At 39.7% G+C, this 17,595-nt stretch overlaps 2 protein-coding genes across 3 annotated transcripts; both read left to right on the top strand.

Annotated features, from left to right (window-relative positions):
• The first annotated feature begins 10,857 nt into the window (after positions 1–10,857).
• LOC130936269 (CBL-interacting serine/threonine-protein kinase 21) lies at positions 10,858–14,173 on the top strand. Of its 2 annotated transcripts, none has more exons than XM_057866326.1 (13): positions 10,858–11,349; positions 11,429–11,491; positions 11,604–11,675; positions 11,770–11,877; positions 12,200–12,271; positions 12,354–12,407; positions 12,504–12,629; positions 12,710–12,799; positions 12,907–13,032; positions 13,120–13,230; positions 13,322–13,441; positions 13,642–13,682; positions 13,769–14,173. In XM_057866326.1, exons 1-12 carry the CDS (start codon positions 11,188–11,190, stop codon positions 13,666–13,668), a joined length of 1,131 nt encoding a protein of 376 aa, XP_057722309.1. In that variant the 5' UTR covers positions 10,858–11,187; the 3' UTR covers positions 13,669–13,682; positions 13,769–14,173. The 2 variants fall into 2 exon arrangements, with proteins under 2 accessions (XP_057722309.1, XP_057722303.1); XM_057866320.1 differs by having other exon boundaries at positions 10,863–11,349; positions 13,542–13,682; positions 13,769–14,170.
• Positions 14,174–14,724: 551 nt separating this feature from the next.
• Positions 14,725–15,675, top strand: LOC130936287 (pathogenesis-related protein PR-1-like). Its single transcript, XM_057866335.1, has one exon. It carries the CDS (start codon positions 14,775–14,777, stop codon positions 15,387–15,389), a length of 615 nt encoding a protein of 204 aa, XP_057722318.1. The 5' UTR covers positions 14,725–14,774; the 3' UTR covers positions 15,390–15,675.
• The last annotated feature ends 1,920 nt before the right edge of the window (positions 15,676–17,595 follow it).

The raw sequence follows: 17,595 nt of genomic DNA, 5'->3' as shown, positions 1-17,595 counted from the left end.
TGCAAAGACACTCCGATGCCTAAGTTAGCAAGGGTGTAAGCAGGTCTTAGAGAGTATTGGACTTAGGAATACCTGAGGTGTGTCAGTGTACTTATAGTGGTGAGCCAATAACCACCGTTGGAGTAGTGCCGTATCTTTAGGATAATAACCGTCCCATTATCTTAGGGAGGTTAAGATATGGCTTTATGAAGTGGTTAGAGAGATTTCAGGGGCGGTTACCCATTTGAATGAGTATTTATCTGCCAGCTAATCTCACAACCGACTTCTTCGTACCAAGTCGGGATTGACACCGACCTCTAGAATGGAGGTGGGTGCTTTGCTAGGCTTAATCTATTGGATCAGGCCTTTCGATTGGACCTGGGCCCTTAACATTGGGCCGGGGTATGAACAGTGCCCCTACTTGAGCCCAAATTTTCTTTAAAGTTTGGGTTCAAGTATTCAACTCGGGTTCGTAGTCGACTTGTTTGAAAGAATACGGATGGTGAGAACCGACGTGATTTTCGCGACTTTTGGTTTCTGACAGTTACGTCAATTCAAACGTCGTGTCCGTTGAGGGATCATTTAGGGATTGAGGGCTTTGGTAACGGTGCAGTCGCATTAATGACTGCCTCGTTTTTACCATTATGCCCCTTAGCCTATTTATAAATACTTTCCCTCTCTTTCCATTTTCCGTTTCTGCAATCTTTCAAACTTCTCCTTATCCTGTTTGTGTTGCATTCTTGTGTTTGAAGACTTCAGTTCTCTCCAACCTTCATTTTCGGCTAAAGGTTAGTTCTGCTTTTCCCATGTCATTTTTGTTTGCATGTTTTGTTTGGCGAGTAGATAGGTTGACCCGTAGATTCTAGTTTCGAATCTTTCTTCTTTAGTGGCCTTGTTTTTTGATTTTCTTTTTTCCTTTTTCCCTTTTGTAGGTTTTCTGCCACTTTTCTTTACATAAAAAATGGCTTCTGTAGACATTCTTTCTCAGTGGGTTTGACGATACGGTCCTTGGGGAGGAACCGTTGGTCGACGCTGAGTTCGTCACCCACCTTCGTACTCACCATAGGCTCTGTACTTCGGACGAGGACGAGCCCAAATATGAATTGATAATCCCGGGTCCTGAAGACCGGGTCTGCTTTGGGAGAGTTGATGAGGCGACCCCTCACTTTTTCTTTATGTATGAATGCATGATCACCCGTTTGGGTGTTTTTCTTCCTTTCTCGGATTTTGAGATATCCGTTCTGCACCATTGCAAGGTTGCCCCTACTCAACTCCACCCCAATTCCTGGGGTTTTTTGAAGATTTATCAGTTTATAAGTCACGCTTTAGACTTCCCGACTTCATTGAGAATCTTCTTTTATCTTTTCCATATGACTAAGCCCTTTAGTGGGCTAAACAACAAACAACAATGGGTATCCTTCCGAGCCATTCAAGGTCGGAGGATTTTCACCCTTTTTGACGAATCTTTCCACGACTTCAAAAACTTTTTCTTCAAGGTTCAAGCTGTAGAGGGCCACCACCCCTTTTTCCTGGATGAGCATTCCTCCCCTCGCTTTCCCCTTTACTGGCTGCCAGCCACCCCTTGCGAAAAGATTGGTCTAGATGACCTAGACGAGGTGGAGGCGGCCATTGTAGGGTTTTTCCGAGAAGCGTGGGGGAAGTCCCCATACTTGGATACCAGGAAAATTCTCCAGGGTACACCGACCTTCGTTCAATCTCAAATAGGTAGTGCATGCATTCTTTATTTCCGAGTTGTTTCCGCCGACTTCCATTTTGCCGACGAGTTGTTGACTTACATTTTACCGACTTGTAACTCGGTTGTTATTTGTTTTCTTTTGTAGATATGGCAAAAAAGAATGCTCAGGAGGCCTACCAAAGGGTCCGGGAGGCTAAGGCGAAGTCCCGGGCTAGGTCCGGGGTAGTCATCTCTCCTCCCCCTCCACCTCCTCCTCCTAAGAACACTGGCACTCCTACTCAACCTATTGTTCTCTCTTCCTCGAGCTTGCCCCGACCACCCCCCTCTGCCCAAATTCTCTCCGAACCCGAGAAGAAGAAGCGCAAGACTTCAGAGTCTGGCTCTTCTTCCTTCGATGGTGGGGTTAAGGCGGATGCTATGGCATTCGTCCGAAAGAACATCTATCCTTTTATACATATGGATGATGTTTCTGTTCGGAACCACCTTACCACCATGGCCGAGGAGAGTTTTAGGACGGCGGGTGTTTGTGGCAAGCTTTTGGACATTTTTGAGAAGGCTCCCCTTAGCTCCTTGGGTGCAACCTCGAGGGTTGAGGAGTTGGAGGGGAGACTTCGTATTTTTGAAAAACATGAAAAGGAGCTGAAAGAGGAGAGAGATAGGTTGAGGAAGGAGAGGGATCACCTGAAGGAGGAGGAGGGTAAGCTACGGGCCCAATGTACCTTGGAGGCTAATCTGAGGAAGACGGCGCAAGACAGCTACCACAGCTTATTTCAAGATATTGTGGCCGTGAGGAAGGACTTGCTGAATTCTCGGAACGCATATGCCGAGTTGGAGGACTCTATCGCCGATGGTGCCGAGGAGTCTTGGAGGATTTTCTTGGAACAAGTCAGAGTTATCGCTCCCGACTTGGACCTTTCTCCGCTCCATCCCGACAAGGTGGTTATTGACGGCGCCATCGTTGATCCTCCCGTCCCCGAGGTCATTTCCGAATCAGACCTGAAGACTCGGGGACAGAGGATTATTGAGTCTCCTCCTCGTCCCCAAGATGCTCCGAGTTCTTCAATCCTCACTCCGACTTCCTCTTTAGCTCCTCCTCCCGGTCCTGGTGGTGCTCCTCCTGGTGGTGGTGATTCCTCTACTCTGATCAAAAAATGACTTCTTTATTTTTATGGCTATATGGGGGCCCGGCCTGTGGGTCCCCCCTTTTTTAAACTTTATTTATCTGTTGGTGCTTGTGAACAATTTGCTTCTGGCCTTTCAAGGCCGTAAACAAAATATTCTGTTTGTTGCCCTTTTTTGGATAAGGGTTTTAAACAAAATAAATGCCTTTTTTGGATAAGGGTTTTCTAATCGAAGTAGGTGCCCTTTTTTGGGTAAGGGTTTAAGTTACTTTGCGCGTGCACATGCTTTTCTATTTTGAAATATGTTTGATCTTTTTCGAAAAACCTTCTGCTAGCCTGCATTATTTTCTCGAGCCTTTTTCGTGGAAAGGCTTGTATGCAAGCTTTAAACTTTTCAGGTTGTCATATCTCTTTTGTTATCCTTTATACTCGACTTTTAGTGAGTTTTTATGACTTAGGTTATTTTTGCGATGCGTTTTTCATCTACTCGGTGTTATACTCCGATCTGTGGATCAAAGTTTTCCAAGTTTTCCTACTCGGGATCTCTTTCCGACTTATGAGTCGGGTTGGTTCCCGAGTTTTTACGACCGACTTGTATAACCTCTTTACACCGACTTGTACCTCGTCGTTTTATCCTGACGACCATCTAGGTCGATTCATGGGATTTTCACGCTTTGTCGAGCTTAAGTCGGCGCGTTTCGTAGAAAGACTTATATAAAAATAGAGAAGGATATTTAAGAGAAATATATTAGTGAAAAAGATCTTTATTAATCGGAAAGGTACCTTTTTGCTACTAAGGGTCTTGACAGTATATTTCCCTTAGCCTCTACTATGATGCCTCGTTAAAAACCCCTCTCCAGAAAAAACCCTTTTTTGGGAAAAAATCATGAAGCTGGGAAAAGAGTACATCAGGGAGTAGAGTTCGCTTCTAGCTGTAGTACCTTTTCATATTACAAGCATGCCACGACCTTGGTAACTCAGTGCCATCCAGGTCGGTTATTTTATAATAACCTTTCCCTAACACTTCTTTGATTTTGTATGGCCCTTTCCAATTGGCGGCGAGCTTTCCTTCCCCCGACTTGTTGACTCCAATGTCGTTTCTGATTAGGACCAAGTCGTCTACAGCAAATGTTCTTCGAATGACTTTTTTGTTGTATCTGGTAGCCATTCTTTGCTTTAATGCTGCTTCTCTTATCTGGGCGTTCTCTCGGACTTCGGGGAGCAAGTCGAGCTCCTCTTTGTGCCCCTGTACATTTCCGACCTCATCATGGAGAATTACCCTTGGGCTTTGCTCACTGATTTCTATAGGAATCATGGCTTCTACGCCGTACACTAGTCGAAAAGGTGTTTCTCCTGTGGCGGATTGGGGAGTTGTCCTATAGGCCCACAGTACTTGAGGGAGCTCTTCGGCCCAAGCTCCTTTTGCTTCCTGTAATCTTTTCTTCAAACCTGCCAGTATGACCTTGTTAGCTGCCTCGGCTTGCCCATTGGCTTGTGGGTGTTCTACCGAGGTGAATTGATGCTTGATTTTCATGCTGGCTACCAGGTTTCTGAAGGTGGCGTCAGTGAACTGAGTCCCATTATCTGTGGTGATGGAATAAGGTATTCCATACCTTGTGATAATGTTTTTGTAGAGGAACCTGCGACTTCTTTGAGCGGTGATAGTAGCTAGTGGTTCTGCTTCTATCCACTTTGTGAAGTAATCTATTCCCACGATCAGGTATTTGACTTGCCCTGGTGCTTGGGGAAAAGGACCTAACAGATCCATTCCCCATTTTGCAAAAGGCCAGGGGGAAGTTATACTGATGAGCTCTTCTGGTGGAGCCACGTGGAAATTTGCATGCATCTGACATGGCTGGCATTTTTTCACAAAGTCTGTTGCATCTTTCTGCAAGGTCGGCCAATAGAATCCTGCTCGGATCACTTTTCTGGCCAATGACCTCGCTCCGAGATGGTTTCCGCAGATCCCACTATGTACTTCCTCCAACACCTCGGTGGTTTTTGAGGTCGGTACGCACTTTAGTAATGGCGTTGATATCCCTCTTCTGTAAAGGACATTTCTCACCAAAGTATAATGTTGTGCTTCCCTTCGGATCTTTTTAGCCTCTTTCTCCTCTTTGGGGAGGATGTCGAATTTTAGGTATTCGACTAAGGGATTCATCCATCCGAGGTTTAGGCCGACTACCTCAAGAACCTCTCGTTCATCTTCTGCTTTTGATACCGAGGGCTCTTGTAGGGTCTCTTGAATCAGGCTTCTGTTGTTCCCTCCGGGTTTGGTACTTGCTAACTTGGAGAGGGCGTCAGCTCTGCTATTTAGATCCCGAGTTATGTGTTTGATCTCGGTTTCCGCAAAGTGCCCAAGGTGTTCCAAGGTTTTTTCCAAGTATTTCTTCATATTGGAGTCCTTTGCCTGATATTCCCCACTTATTTGGGAAGTCATCACTTGTGAGTCGCTATAGATTGTCACCTTTGTGGCGCCAACTTCTTCTGCTAGCTTTAATCCTGCAATCAAGGCTTCATATTCTGCCTGATTGTTTGAAGCTGGAAATTCAAATTTTAAGGAGACCTCTATCTGGGTCCCTTTTCCATCTACCAATATTATGCCTGCGCCGCTCCCTGTTTTGTTGGAGGACCCGTCTACATAGAGTTCCCATGTAGTTGGTTTTTCCTCTTGTTCACCTGCGTATTCTGCGATGAAGTCGGCGAGGCACTGGGCTTTAATTGCAGTCCGAGCTTCGTATCTCAAATCGAACTCGGAGAGCTCTATCGCCCATTGAACCATTCTCCCTGCAACATCCGTCTTTTGAAGGATTTGCTTCATGGGCTGGTTCGTACGGACTCTTATCGTGTGAGCCTGGAAGTAAGGTCTTAGCCTTCTTGAGGCTATTACTAAGGAGTAAGCAAACTTCTCTAGTTTGTGGTACCTTAGTTCAGGACCTTGTAGAACCTTGCTGGTAAAATAGACCGGGTGTTGCCCGACCTCGTCTTCTCTGATCAGGGCTGATGAGACAGCCCTGTTTGCGACGGATAAGTATAGGACGAGGTCTTTTCCCGGTATTGGTCGGGTCAAGATAGGAGGTTGGCTCAAGAATTTTTTGAATTCTTGGAACGCCTCCTCACATTCCGGAGTCCATTCAAACTGGCATCCCTTCCTTAACAGGGAGAATAGTGGAAGGGATTTTAGTGCCGATCCTGCCATAAATCTGGAGAGGGCTGCAAGTCGGCCATTGAGCTGTTGGACCTCTCTTAAACAAGTCGGGCTCTTCATTTCTAGGATGGCTCTGCACTTGTCGGGATTGGCCTCAATCCCTCTTTGTGTTAGCATGAAGCCTAGAAATTTCCCTGCTTCTACTGCGAAGGCGCATTTTGCGGGATTTAATCTCATCCCATGCAACCTTATAGTGTTGAAGACTTGTGAGAGGTCGGTTAAGAGGTCGACTTCTTGCTTGGTTTTTACTAACATGTCGTCGACGTATACCTCCATTAAGCTCCCTAAATGGGGAGAAAACACTTTGTTCATCAGCCTTTGGTACGTGGCTCCTGCATTCTTCAGTCCGAATGGCATGACCACGTAGCAATAGTTGGCTTTTGGTGTGATGAACGATGTTTTCTCTTGGTCGGGTTCATGCATCGGGATTTGGTTATATCCCGAGTAGGCGTCCATGAATGATAGGTATTGGTACCCTGAGCTGGAGTCCACCAGGGTATCAATACTTGGTAAGGGATAAGGGTCCTTAGGACAGGCCTTATTTAGGTCGGTATAATCGACGCACATCCTCCATTTACCATTTTGTTTTTTGACTAGCACTACATTGGCTAGCCATGTTGGATATCTGACCTCTCTGATAAAGCCGGCTTCCAGGAGCGCCTGTACTTGCTCTTCTACTATGGAGGTCCTCTCTGGGCCGAGCTTGCGTCTTCTTTGCTGTACAGGTCGGTATCCTGTGTAAACTGAGAGCCTGTGAGACATGAGCTCGGGATCAATCCCGGGCATGTCGGAAGCCTTCCAGGCGAAGAGGTCGGAATTATCTCTTAGGAGTTCACCCAACCTTTGTTTCAGGGCTTCCCCTAGGTTGGCTCCTATGTAAGTGTTTTTTCCTTCCTCCTCGCCGACTTGTATCTCCTCGGTTTTTCCACCCGGCTGGGGTCGTAGCTCTTCTCTGGTTCTTGCTCCACCCAACTCTATGGTGTGGACTTCTTTGCCCTTTCCTCTCAGATTCAGGCTTTCGTTGTAGCACTTCCTTGCCAATTTTTGGTCTCCCCTCACCGTTGCTATTCCTCCTGGAGTCGGGAATTTCATGCAGAGGTGAGGGGTTGACACTACTGCTCCAAGTCGATTAAGGGTAGTTCTGCCAATTAAGGCATTGTAGGCTGACCCTTCATCGATGACTATAAAGTCTATACTCAGAGTCCTTGATTTTTCCCCTTTTCCGAAGGTGGTGTGAAGGGGTAAAAATCCCAGTGGCTTTATTGGCGTATCCCCTAACCCATATAGAGTGTCGGGGTAAGCTCTCAACTCTTTTTCATTTAACCCTAGTTTGTCGAAGGCGGGCTTGAAAAGGATGTCCGCCGAGCTTCCCTGGTCTACTAGGGTTCTGTGGAGATGGGCGTTGGCTAGGATCATAGTTATCACCACGGGGTCATCATGCCCGGGGATTATTCCTTGCCCATCCTCTTTTGTGAATGATATAGTGGGGAGGTCGGGTGTCTCATCCCCGACCTGATAGACTCTCTTCAGATATCTTTTGCGAGAAGATTTGGTGATTCCACCTCCCGCAAAACCTCCTGAGATCATGTGAATGTGTCTCTCAGGGGTCTGTGGTGGAGGATCTTTCCTGTCCATATCATCTCGCTTCCTCTTTCCATGGGTGTCCGACCTCTCCATGAGATATCTGTTAAGCCGACCTTCTCTAGCCAGCTTTTCTATCACATTTTTGAGGTCGTAACAGTCGTTGGTGGAGTGACCATATATTTTATGGTACTCGCAATACTCGCTGCGACTTCCCCCTTTTTTATTTTTAATGGGTCTTGGGGGCGGCAGTCTTTCAGTGTTGCAAATTTCTCTGTATACGTCCACTATAGAAGTCCTTAGAGGAGTATAAGAGTGATACTTTCTGGGCCTTTCGAGACCGGGCTCTTCCTTCTTCCTGACTTCCCTTTCCCTTTCCCTAGAGGAGGAAGTAGGTCGTGAACTCAGGTCTCTTAATTTGGCATTCTCTTCCATGTTGATGTACTTTTCGGCCCTTTCTTGTACATCACTTAGAGAAACGGGGTGCCTTTTAGATATGGACTGTGAGAAGGGGCCTTCTCTAAGTCCGTTGACTAACCCCATTATTACTGCCTCTGTGGGCAGGTCTTGGATCTCTAAACATGCCTTATTGAACCTTTCCATGTAGGCTCGTAGAGACTCTCCGACCTCCTGTTTTACTCCCAGGAGGCTCGGTGCATGTTTTACTTTATCCTTCTGAATTGAGAACCTCATCAAGAATTTCCTGGAGAGGTCTTCAAAACTAGTAATGGATCTCGGGGGGAGGCTATCGAACCACTTCATCGCTGCTTTCGATAAAGTGGTCGGGAAGGCCTTGCATCTCGTAGCGTCGGAGGCATCAGCCAGATACATCCGACTTTTGAAGTTGCTAAGATGATGCTTTGGATCCGTAGTTCCATCATAGAGGTCCATATCAGGGCTTTTGAAGTTCGTTGGAACTTTTGCCCTCATTATGTCCTCGCTGAAAGGATCTTCTCCGCCTGGGAGTTGATCTTCTCCTTCGTCGCGGGAGTTCTTGAGAGAGGATTCTAGCTGCAAGAGTTTTCTTTCTAACTCTTTTCGTCGTTCCATCTCTTCCTTAAGGTACCTTTCGGTTTCCTTTTGCCTCTCCCGCTCTTGTTCCAATTGCTCCAGGCGGCTATGGACTAGTCCCATCAATTCAGTTACGCGGGATGGTCCACCCTTTTCTGATTCACGACCATCTGAGGAGTTTACCTTTGGATTCTTCATTCCAGAGGTACCCTCTCTGTGTTGGTCGTTATCTTGATGTTGGGCTGTGTCTTCATTGTCATTGCCCATGCCTAGATTCTCTTGCTCAGAATCTGTTTCGACATGGCCTTCTTCATGGGATCTTTCTGCCATCGAGGGATGATCTCTCGGGTCCCCGGCAACGGCGCCAATGTTACGGTGGGTAACCGGAGATTAGTCCAATGGATGGCGTTTGGCGGCCCAAGTGAGTGATGGAGGAGGACTCCAGGTGGGTCCGTAACTCGGGAGGCTCCGTCCGACTTGTGCTCGCGTGTGAATGGGGGGTGGTACCTGCAAAGACACTCCGATGCCTAAGTTAGCAAGGGTGTAAGCAGGTCTTAGAGAGTATTGGACTTAGGAATACCTGAGGTGTGTCAGTGTACTTATAGTGGTGAGCCAATAACCACCGTTGGAGTAGTGCCGTATCTTTAGGATAATAACCGTCCCATTATCTTAGGGAGGTTAAGATATGGCTTTATGAAGTGGTTAGAGAGATTTCAGGGGCGGTTACCCATTTGAATGAGTATTTATCTGCCAGCTAATCTCACAACCGACTTCTTCGTACCAAGTCGGGGTTGACACCGACCTCTAGAATGGAGGTGGGTGCTTTGCTAGGCTTAATCTATTGGATCAGGCCTTTCGATTGGACCTGGGCCCTTAACATTGGGCCGGGGTATGAACAATATATAATATAGAATATTTTTTAATTATATAAAATATTTAAAATATTTTTTTACGTTAATAAATGATAATATATATTATTTTTAAATTTATTTTAAAACTTTTAAATAATGAAAAATCATATTTTATCAAATAATTAAAAATTTTTTGAAAAAATCTACTTCCGTGTGTCAGATGAGTGTTGTATACAAAATATAGCACAGTAATTTCAAGAAAGAAATGTCCGTATTTTATAAATTGTATATGAGGAAGTATAGAGAACTAATGGAATATCTGTACAATGTGTATAATGGGATTTAGGGATGTTCGATTCAGATCAGATGTTTATTATTTCTGGTACCGGATGGTTATTCTGGATAGTATAGCTGTATTGTGTTTGATAAATTAGTAGTATTTTATCTTGAATGTTCATTTTTTAACTTATATTGGATCAAATAAATAGCTCATTATACACGTTGTACAAATATTCCATTGGCTTAAAATTAAGAGGAGTGCTAGGGGACCAGCAAATTTGGTGAGTTGTAGCCATTAATTAGCCATCAATAATATATTTAATGGTGTAAAATTTTATCTAATAGTGAAGAATTATTTATTTTTGTTTTATTGACTAAGTATTGGCCAAATTTTAATAAATCTGCTGGTTCCTGACTTTTCCTAGGAAGGATTTATTGTAAATTTATCACCCTACGAACGAAGCAATATCTTAAAAAGTTCATCATGCATGGCACACACATGCAAATTGTTTTTCTTCTAAGTCATGGTTTCAATAACGTTGTGTTTCAAGCAACCACCGCTCTATGTAATAATACCTCAAACTCGAGTAGTTGACCTAATAGTACAGTTTTACACTTAACATACATCAAATATGTCTATAAAAGATACAATCATTAAATTTAACACCAAAATAAATCTATACATTTTTGTATAAGGATGAAAAAAGTTTGAATATATACCATGGCTTATTGCCTATTACATGCCTGAATCAGAATTAAACACACAACACCAATACCCCATGTCTTTGTTTGTTTCATCTTTGGCAATATACGAATCATATAATCATTCCAACAGTGAAAGAAAACGGATACCGATCACATCAAACCCACAATAATTTCATTATTAATAGTGTCTAAGTTTTCCATGTGAAACACATTTGAGATATTGTTGGGGATAAAAGAAATATAATATATGAACATAACGTAAACATGCTCAAATATAAATATACTTCTTAAAATTTATTTATTAACTAATCAAATGGTAAGTATATATGTACAGCATATTTTTGTGTTTTGGATAAGACTTTTTTTCTAATTAATTTTGCAAATGCTAGCTTCCCTTCAAAAGCTATACACGTTCCTTAGTCTTAACCACTAGCCAACCAGCTACATCAAGCTAACTACCTTTCCTTCTGTGAAAGAGCACCACTCATCAATTTTGACTCTTTCATGACCTCTCAAAAGATGCAACAATTATATTTTAATTTTAAATCTTCATCTTTTTATAGGGTCACATTGAGAAATTTGACAAGACCCACCAAAATGGATGTTAGCATAGGAAAGAAAAAACCATCCAAAATAAATTGGACTCAATCACCTCCCCAATTGAATTCAGAGTCAAAAAAAAAAATTGTCACAGCATACAACTACTGCAGAGATCATCATAGTGAGGAATTGCATAACTTTGTATGAGGAAGAATAATGGGGCTTGAGAAACATATTGGTAAGTATAGGCTTGGAAGGACAATTGGAGAAGGAACATTCTCTAAGGTTAAGCTTGCTGTTAATGAAGACAATGGAGAAAAAGTTGCAATCAAAGTCATTGATAAGCATATGGTCATGGAAAACAATCTTAAGAACCAGGCAAACATTCACATTCATCATCCTTTATATTCTTTTTATTTTATTAATCGATACATGTGATGTATGTGACATGTTCCAGGTCAAAAGAGAGATTAGTACAATGAAACTTCTGCATCATCCCAATATTGTCAGAATTTTCGAGGTACTAATTAACTTCGTACTTGAATCAGAATAATTACTTTGAAGCTTAATGATGCATAGACTGTGTTCTCAGTATTTGTTTGTGTTTTGAAATGAACTTGTTGATAAAACAGGTGATTGGGACAAAAACAAAAATATACATTGTGATGGAATATGTCTCAGGAGGACAAGTACTAGACAAGATGGTGAGAGTCAATAACCTCTCCATATTGAACTATAATCTATATTTACTTATTCTTACTTTATAACACTTCAATTCTGATCATTGTTGTTGTGCAGTCCTATGAGAAGAAGCTGAATGAACATGTGGCAAGGAAACTATTCCAGCAGCTTATTGATGCCATGGACTATTGCCATAACAAAGGAGTCTATCACAGAGATCTCAAGGTATCCTTAGCTTTGTCTAATAATGTCTGTACATAAGGCTGTTATTGGTAACAATCTTAGGATAGATAAAATATTTTCATAGAAACTTGGGACAGAAACAAAACAGAAATGTTATATCTCTGTTATTGTCTTTACTGTCCCAGTTTTTGGAGGAAAAGAGTTGGATTTTGTTCTAAAACAAACACATTTTTGTTTATATTTGTTTCATTCTCCAAACAAATTTATATCTCGTAGTTTCTTTGTATTTTTATACCGAAATGATTACCAAGTGAACTTAAAGATGTCTGAGATCTAAATATCTTGAATGTCGGTGTGCCGACAGCCAGAAAACTTGTTGCTTGACAGCAAAGGAAACCTCAAAGTGTCTGACTTTGGATTAAGTGCACTCCAAAAGGTAAAAAAAGGTCTTAAAATCATAACTTCAGTTCAATTATAAGTGATTGTGATTGATAGTCAAATTTTGTTTACATTAACAGCCTAATGATGTCTTAAACACACGGTGTGGCTCCCCATGTTATGTGGCACCTGAGGTATAAATGTAAAATATTTAAAGCTACATCTTCAACATAGAATTTAGTACTATTAAATATTTGATTCTATGACCCATTTTACTTGTGATGTTGCAGTTGATACTGAGCAAGGGATATGATGGAGCTTCTGCTGATGTTTGGTCATGTGGGGTGATTCTTTTTGAATTACTTGCAGGCTTCTTACCATTTGATGATCACAATTTGATGAACTTATATGAGAAGGTATACTCAAAAGTGCAATAAATCTATACCATATCATAATTATGATAAAGAGTACACCTAATATGTGATTTGTAAGAAAGATATGCAGAGCAGCATACAAATGTCCACCATGGTTTACTCAAAGTCAAAAGAAACTAATTGCCAAAATATTTGTACCACGTCCTGGAAAGGTGAAAATTCTTCTAGGACTTTTACATTATGTGTTGTTATGCTTATTAATTAAGTGTAATTAATTAATGGATAATAATTCTTCAACTTCCTCTCTTGTTTCATCCAGAGGATAACTATTCCAGATATTATTGAAGATGAGTGGTTTCAAACAGATTATGAACCTGCTTGTGTATCTGAATGTGATAAGAACATTAAGCTGGATGATTGTAATGTTGCATTTGATTCAGTTGAGGTAATAATTCCTTAAAAAACAGCAACTTCAAAAGAAATTAACATAGATAAACTCACTCTTATTAATGATAACAATCTGTGCCTGTAGGAGAAAATCAGAGAATCAAAGATACCAAAGTCCTCAAGTTTCATTAATGCATTTCAACTAATAGCCATGTCACAGGACCTTGATCTTTCTGGCCTTTTTGAAGAAGAACAGGCATGTCTACAAATCTAAAAGAGGATTAACTTACTATCTCTATGTTACATTCAATTATTACAAATGCTAATTTTTTCCAGTTTAATTTTAGGATCACAAGAAGCAGAAGACAAGGTTTGGATCCAAACACACAATCAATGAAACAACAGAAAAAATTGAAGCTGCTGCAACAGATATGAGGTTGTCAGTAGAGAAAATAAACAACTTTAAGGTATAATTTGATTATTAATTAAATGTGTGTATGTAAATATGTACTTTTTTTCTAGAGTTTGGTACACCATATGGAATTAATTTCAATCTTAATATATCAGATAAAATTACACCCGAAACAGATGATGAATAGATGTTCTAGATCATACTTTGACCTATCAGCCCAGTTGATTGAAGTTGCTCCAACTCATTGTGTTGTAGAGATATCAAGATCTGCAGGAGATCTAAGAACATATACCAAAGTAAGAAAAATATTGCTATAAGATGAATATGAAAGTTAATTTCATCAATTAAGTCACTGATTTTGATTTTGGCTATCACTTATCAGTTCTGTGAAAGTCTATCAAGTCTGCTGGAACAAAAATCTGGTTTGACATCATCACAGGAGCAAGAAGAATCTAAGGATGATGTTGATTCAACGCATTTATGATAACTTTCAATTATCTATTTCAGCAATGAAGGGTTAGAGGATATAAATCTGCTTTTAAGATTGACTTTATTCATTCAATGAAGTTATAGAATAAGTTCGCCAGGCTAAAGGGTTTGGCAATCAAGGATTATATCAAAGTCCAAAAGAATATGTAATTGTGATTATGTAAATGTGGAAATGTCATATTCACATAAATATTAAGCATGTTTTTCAAACAATGTTCTTGCCATTAAACAAAGTTCCAAGTAGCAAAAGACAAGAGCAGAACATTAAGTACCAATCTTCACATCATTATTTATTTACTTCAACATTGGTAGTGGTTACCTCGTTAATTTATTACAGTAATATAAGCATGCATGTGAACAACAGATATCACACTTGGTTGTTGTGACATGTGTAGATTTCATAGTTCTAGAACCTCCCATGGTGGGCACTCATGTCTCAGAGTATAGACAAGGGAAAACTCACGAGCACAACAGAGATCCCTTACTCACGGGGGAACTATCAACCATTAACCAACCATTCATCAATATTATTCAATCATCCTTATTCCTTCACAAGGGATAGTAATACTATAGTCTCTGCTAATATGCCAAAATTTTCCTACTCCACAAACCACAATAATGTGCCACATCTAAAGCTGAAAATGCCTTTTTATTTTAATATTAGAATACTAATCACTCACTAATCACATGACTTCATTATTGCTGATTCCCTTACACAACAACCCAGCTTAGATTCCAACCACACATTCATTTTCATTATTTCTAATGTCTAAGTATTTTATACTAATTAAGACACTCTCAACACTTAATTGGTTAGCCATTAACTCCATATATAAAGCAAGGTACATAGCTCAAAATTTGGTGCCAGACATACTAAAATTAACACAAAGTAATCCAATATGAAAATGAAACCCCATTTGCTTCTCCTAATACTCTTGTTCCTCCTTGCCACCTTCACTACAAAAACTCTCTCATCTCCTTCTTCTTCATTAGTTTCTCGACTCAATGATCAACTAAGCCAGAAGAAAACAAGACCAAGCAACGAAACCATATACAAGGTATCAAAGCAACTATGCTGGGGGTGCATAGCAGAGTCACTAGAGTTCTTGTTCAGGCACAACCTGGTCCGAGCAACGAAATGGGAACTGCCACTGATGTGGGACTTCCAGCTTGAGCAATATGCAAGGTGGTGGGGCAGCCAGAGGAAACAAGATTGCAAGCTTGAACACTCATTCCCGGAGAACGATTTCAAGCTTGGAGAGAACATATTCTGGGGAAGTGGCTCTGATTGGACCCCAACCGATGCAGTGAAAGCTTGGGCTGATGAAGAGAAGTACTACACTTATGCAACCAATTCTTGTGAAGAAGGACAGATGTGTGGCCATTACACTCAGATTGTGTGGAAGACCACCAGAAAAATTGGTTGTGCTAGAGTTGTGTGCGATTCTGGTGATGTTTTCATGACTTGTAACTATGATCCTGTGGGAAATTATGTTGGAGAACGACCCTATTAAATTATATCAAATATATGGTATACTATAGTATATATTTGTGTATGCATTATGCATGTTAGCGTGAATAGATAATATATGAAATTAATGAACTGTATAAACTATAAAGTACATAGGTGGTGGAATTGGCCTTTAATTATTTATTTATTAGTGTTTGAGATGAGACAATTATGTTAAGTGGTAAGTGAAGGGGTATCGTTAGTTGTTGGGGATCAGTTGCATGTCGTTACGACTTGTTTAAGTCAAGCTTGAAATAAAGTAATTAATAAACTATTAAATTGCCAGCTTAGTTGGCTTGCATTGCCCTACTACTTTTCAGTTTTAACTACTTTTTTTTATGTTAGGTTAACCTGCTCAAAACTTATTCATTATTGATCATAATCCTAAGATCAGTCCATTAAGAACTTTTTTCTTTTTTAATTCCGCCACTTTATTCCTCAAAGTACTTAAAACTTTATCTTCCGAAGGTACTCATTAATCTTTAATCGAGTAAAGAATGTAGAGTGACAAATAAATTTTTAAAAATTTATATTTTGAATAAATTAATTTAAAAAAATATTAATAATTTTTTTTAAAATAATAAATATAGATATATTATTTTTTAATTAATCTTTATAATTAAAATAAAAAATCTTAATTTAAACTATTTTATCTATATTTATTATCTGTTAAATTTTATTAATATTTTTTTTAAATTAATCTATTAAAAATATAAATTCTCAAAAATTTATTTAGCCTTCTTCTCTCTCTAATTATTTATAATGGTAGTAGTTTCAATATTAGTGGTTCATAGGTTTTTCAAATGTTAAATCCAATCGATAACTAATTAGTACGCGAGAGAGAGAGAGAGAGAGAGAGAGAGAGAGAGAGAGAGAGAGAGAGAGAGAGGCCAATGTGAACTTACTTTTGGGTGTAAGCAAGGGTCAAAAGTTGTTACTGACATTATATCTACTCTACTAGTAGACTTATTACTACACAGGCAAAATAACATTTTTTAAAATTTTTGGTCTTGAGTCAAAATAGTTACTCTGATCTGAAGGCTCTGCAAACATATCTGCCTACTCTGATTCAATCTAGTTAGAAATTAAATTTGAAAACAAAATACAACCAACCACCTCGTGGATTAATCAATTATAATTGTTTAAAATTCACTAATGTCTCCTAGTAATAAATGCGTTGTATTCATCTTTGTTGTTTCAGTTTAGCTGATATATATTTTAATGTCACATATTAAATTACTAGTAATTTTTTTAATAAATGCATATTAAAAATATTTTTAAAATTTAAATTTTATATATTATTATAAAAGAATTTTTAAGGATAATTTCAATATATATCTTTAAAATACTTGTTAACTAAATTATTTAATAAATATATATTAAAAACTAAATATTGAACATTTTTTATAAAAATATTTTTATTTTGATTATTTTAAAATATATGTAATTATAATTATAACTAAGTTATATTATATGCTTATAGCTATTTTTTTTAAGCATAACTTTATGTTTATGGGGTCAAAAGAGAAGTAAATCTCCATAGTAATTCTTAAGATTCACGTGAATATTCAATGTAGTTCTTTAGATTTTAATTTTTTTATGGTAGTTTTTCAGATTGAGCTCTGAGCATTCATAGTGGTTCCTGAACAAATTTTTAGTGATGAATCATCACTAGAGCATTGATATGGTGTTGTTTTGCCACGCTGGATCGCTCCAACGGCTAGCTGAACTGGCTCATTTCCAATTTATACCCACAATGGTTCCTCCCACTATATTTAACCCTAAATTCTCAAATTTTCATAAAGTTTATCTTTTTTTCTTGTTCATCGCTCTCTTCTCATTATTCCGTTTGGGGCTCTTGCTTATGTCAATGATGGGTGGTGGAAACTCTTTCGTTCTCCATCTAACTGGAACCGGACGAGAATGCCAAGTAAGAGCAGAAAATTAGGAGTGTCAGAATGGTACGATTGTGGCTGCCAGCCAGTTTTTAGATGGTTTGAGACAGATTCAAATCCAAACAAACCATTTTATAGTTGTCCCAATTATAATGTGAGTTAGAAAAATTACAGGTGTAAGTCCCAGACCATCTGAGAATCGGCTGGCAGCCACAACCACACCATTCTGGCACTCCCAATTTTGTGCTCTTGTTTGGCTTTCTTGTCCGGTTTCAGTTAGATGGGAAACGAACAGAACTTACACTTACAGTGCTA

Source organism: Arachis stenosperma, chromosome 1, assembly GCF_014773155.1.
Source record: "Arachis stenosperma cultivar V10309 chromosome 1, arast.V10309.gnm1.PFL2, whole genome shotgun sequence".
Lineage (NCBI taxonomy): Eukaryota > Viridiplantae > Streptophyta > Magnoliopsida > Fabales > Fabaceae > Arachis > Arachis stenosperma.
This window is presented reverse-complemented; position numbering and strand designations above follow the sequence as displayed.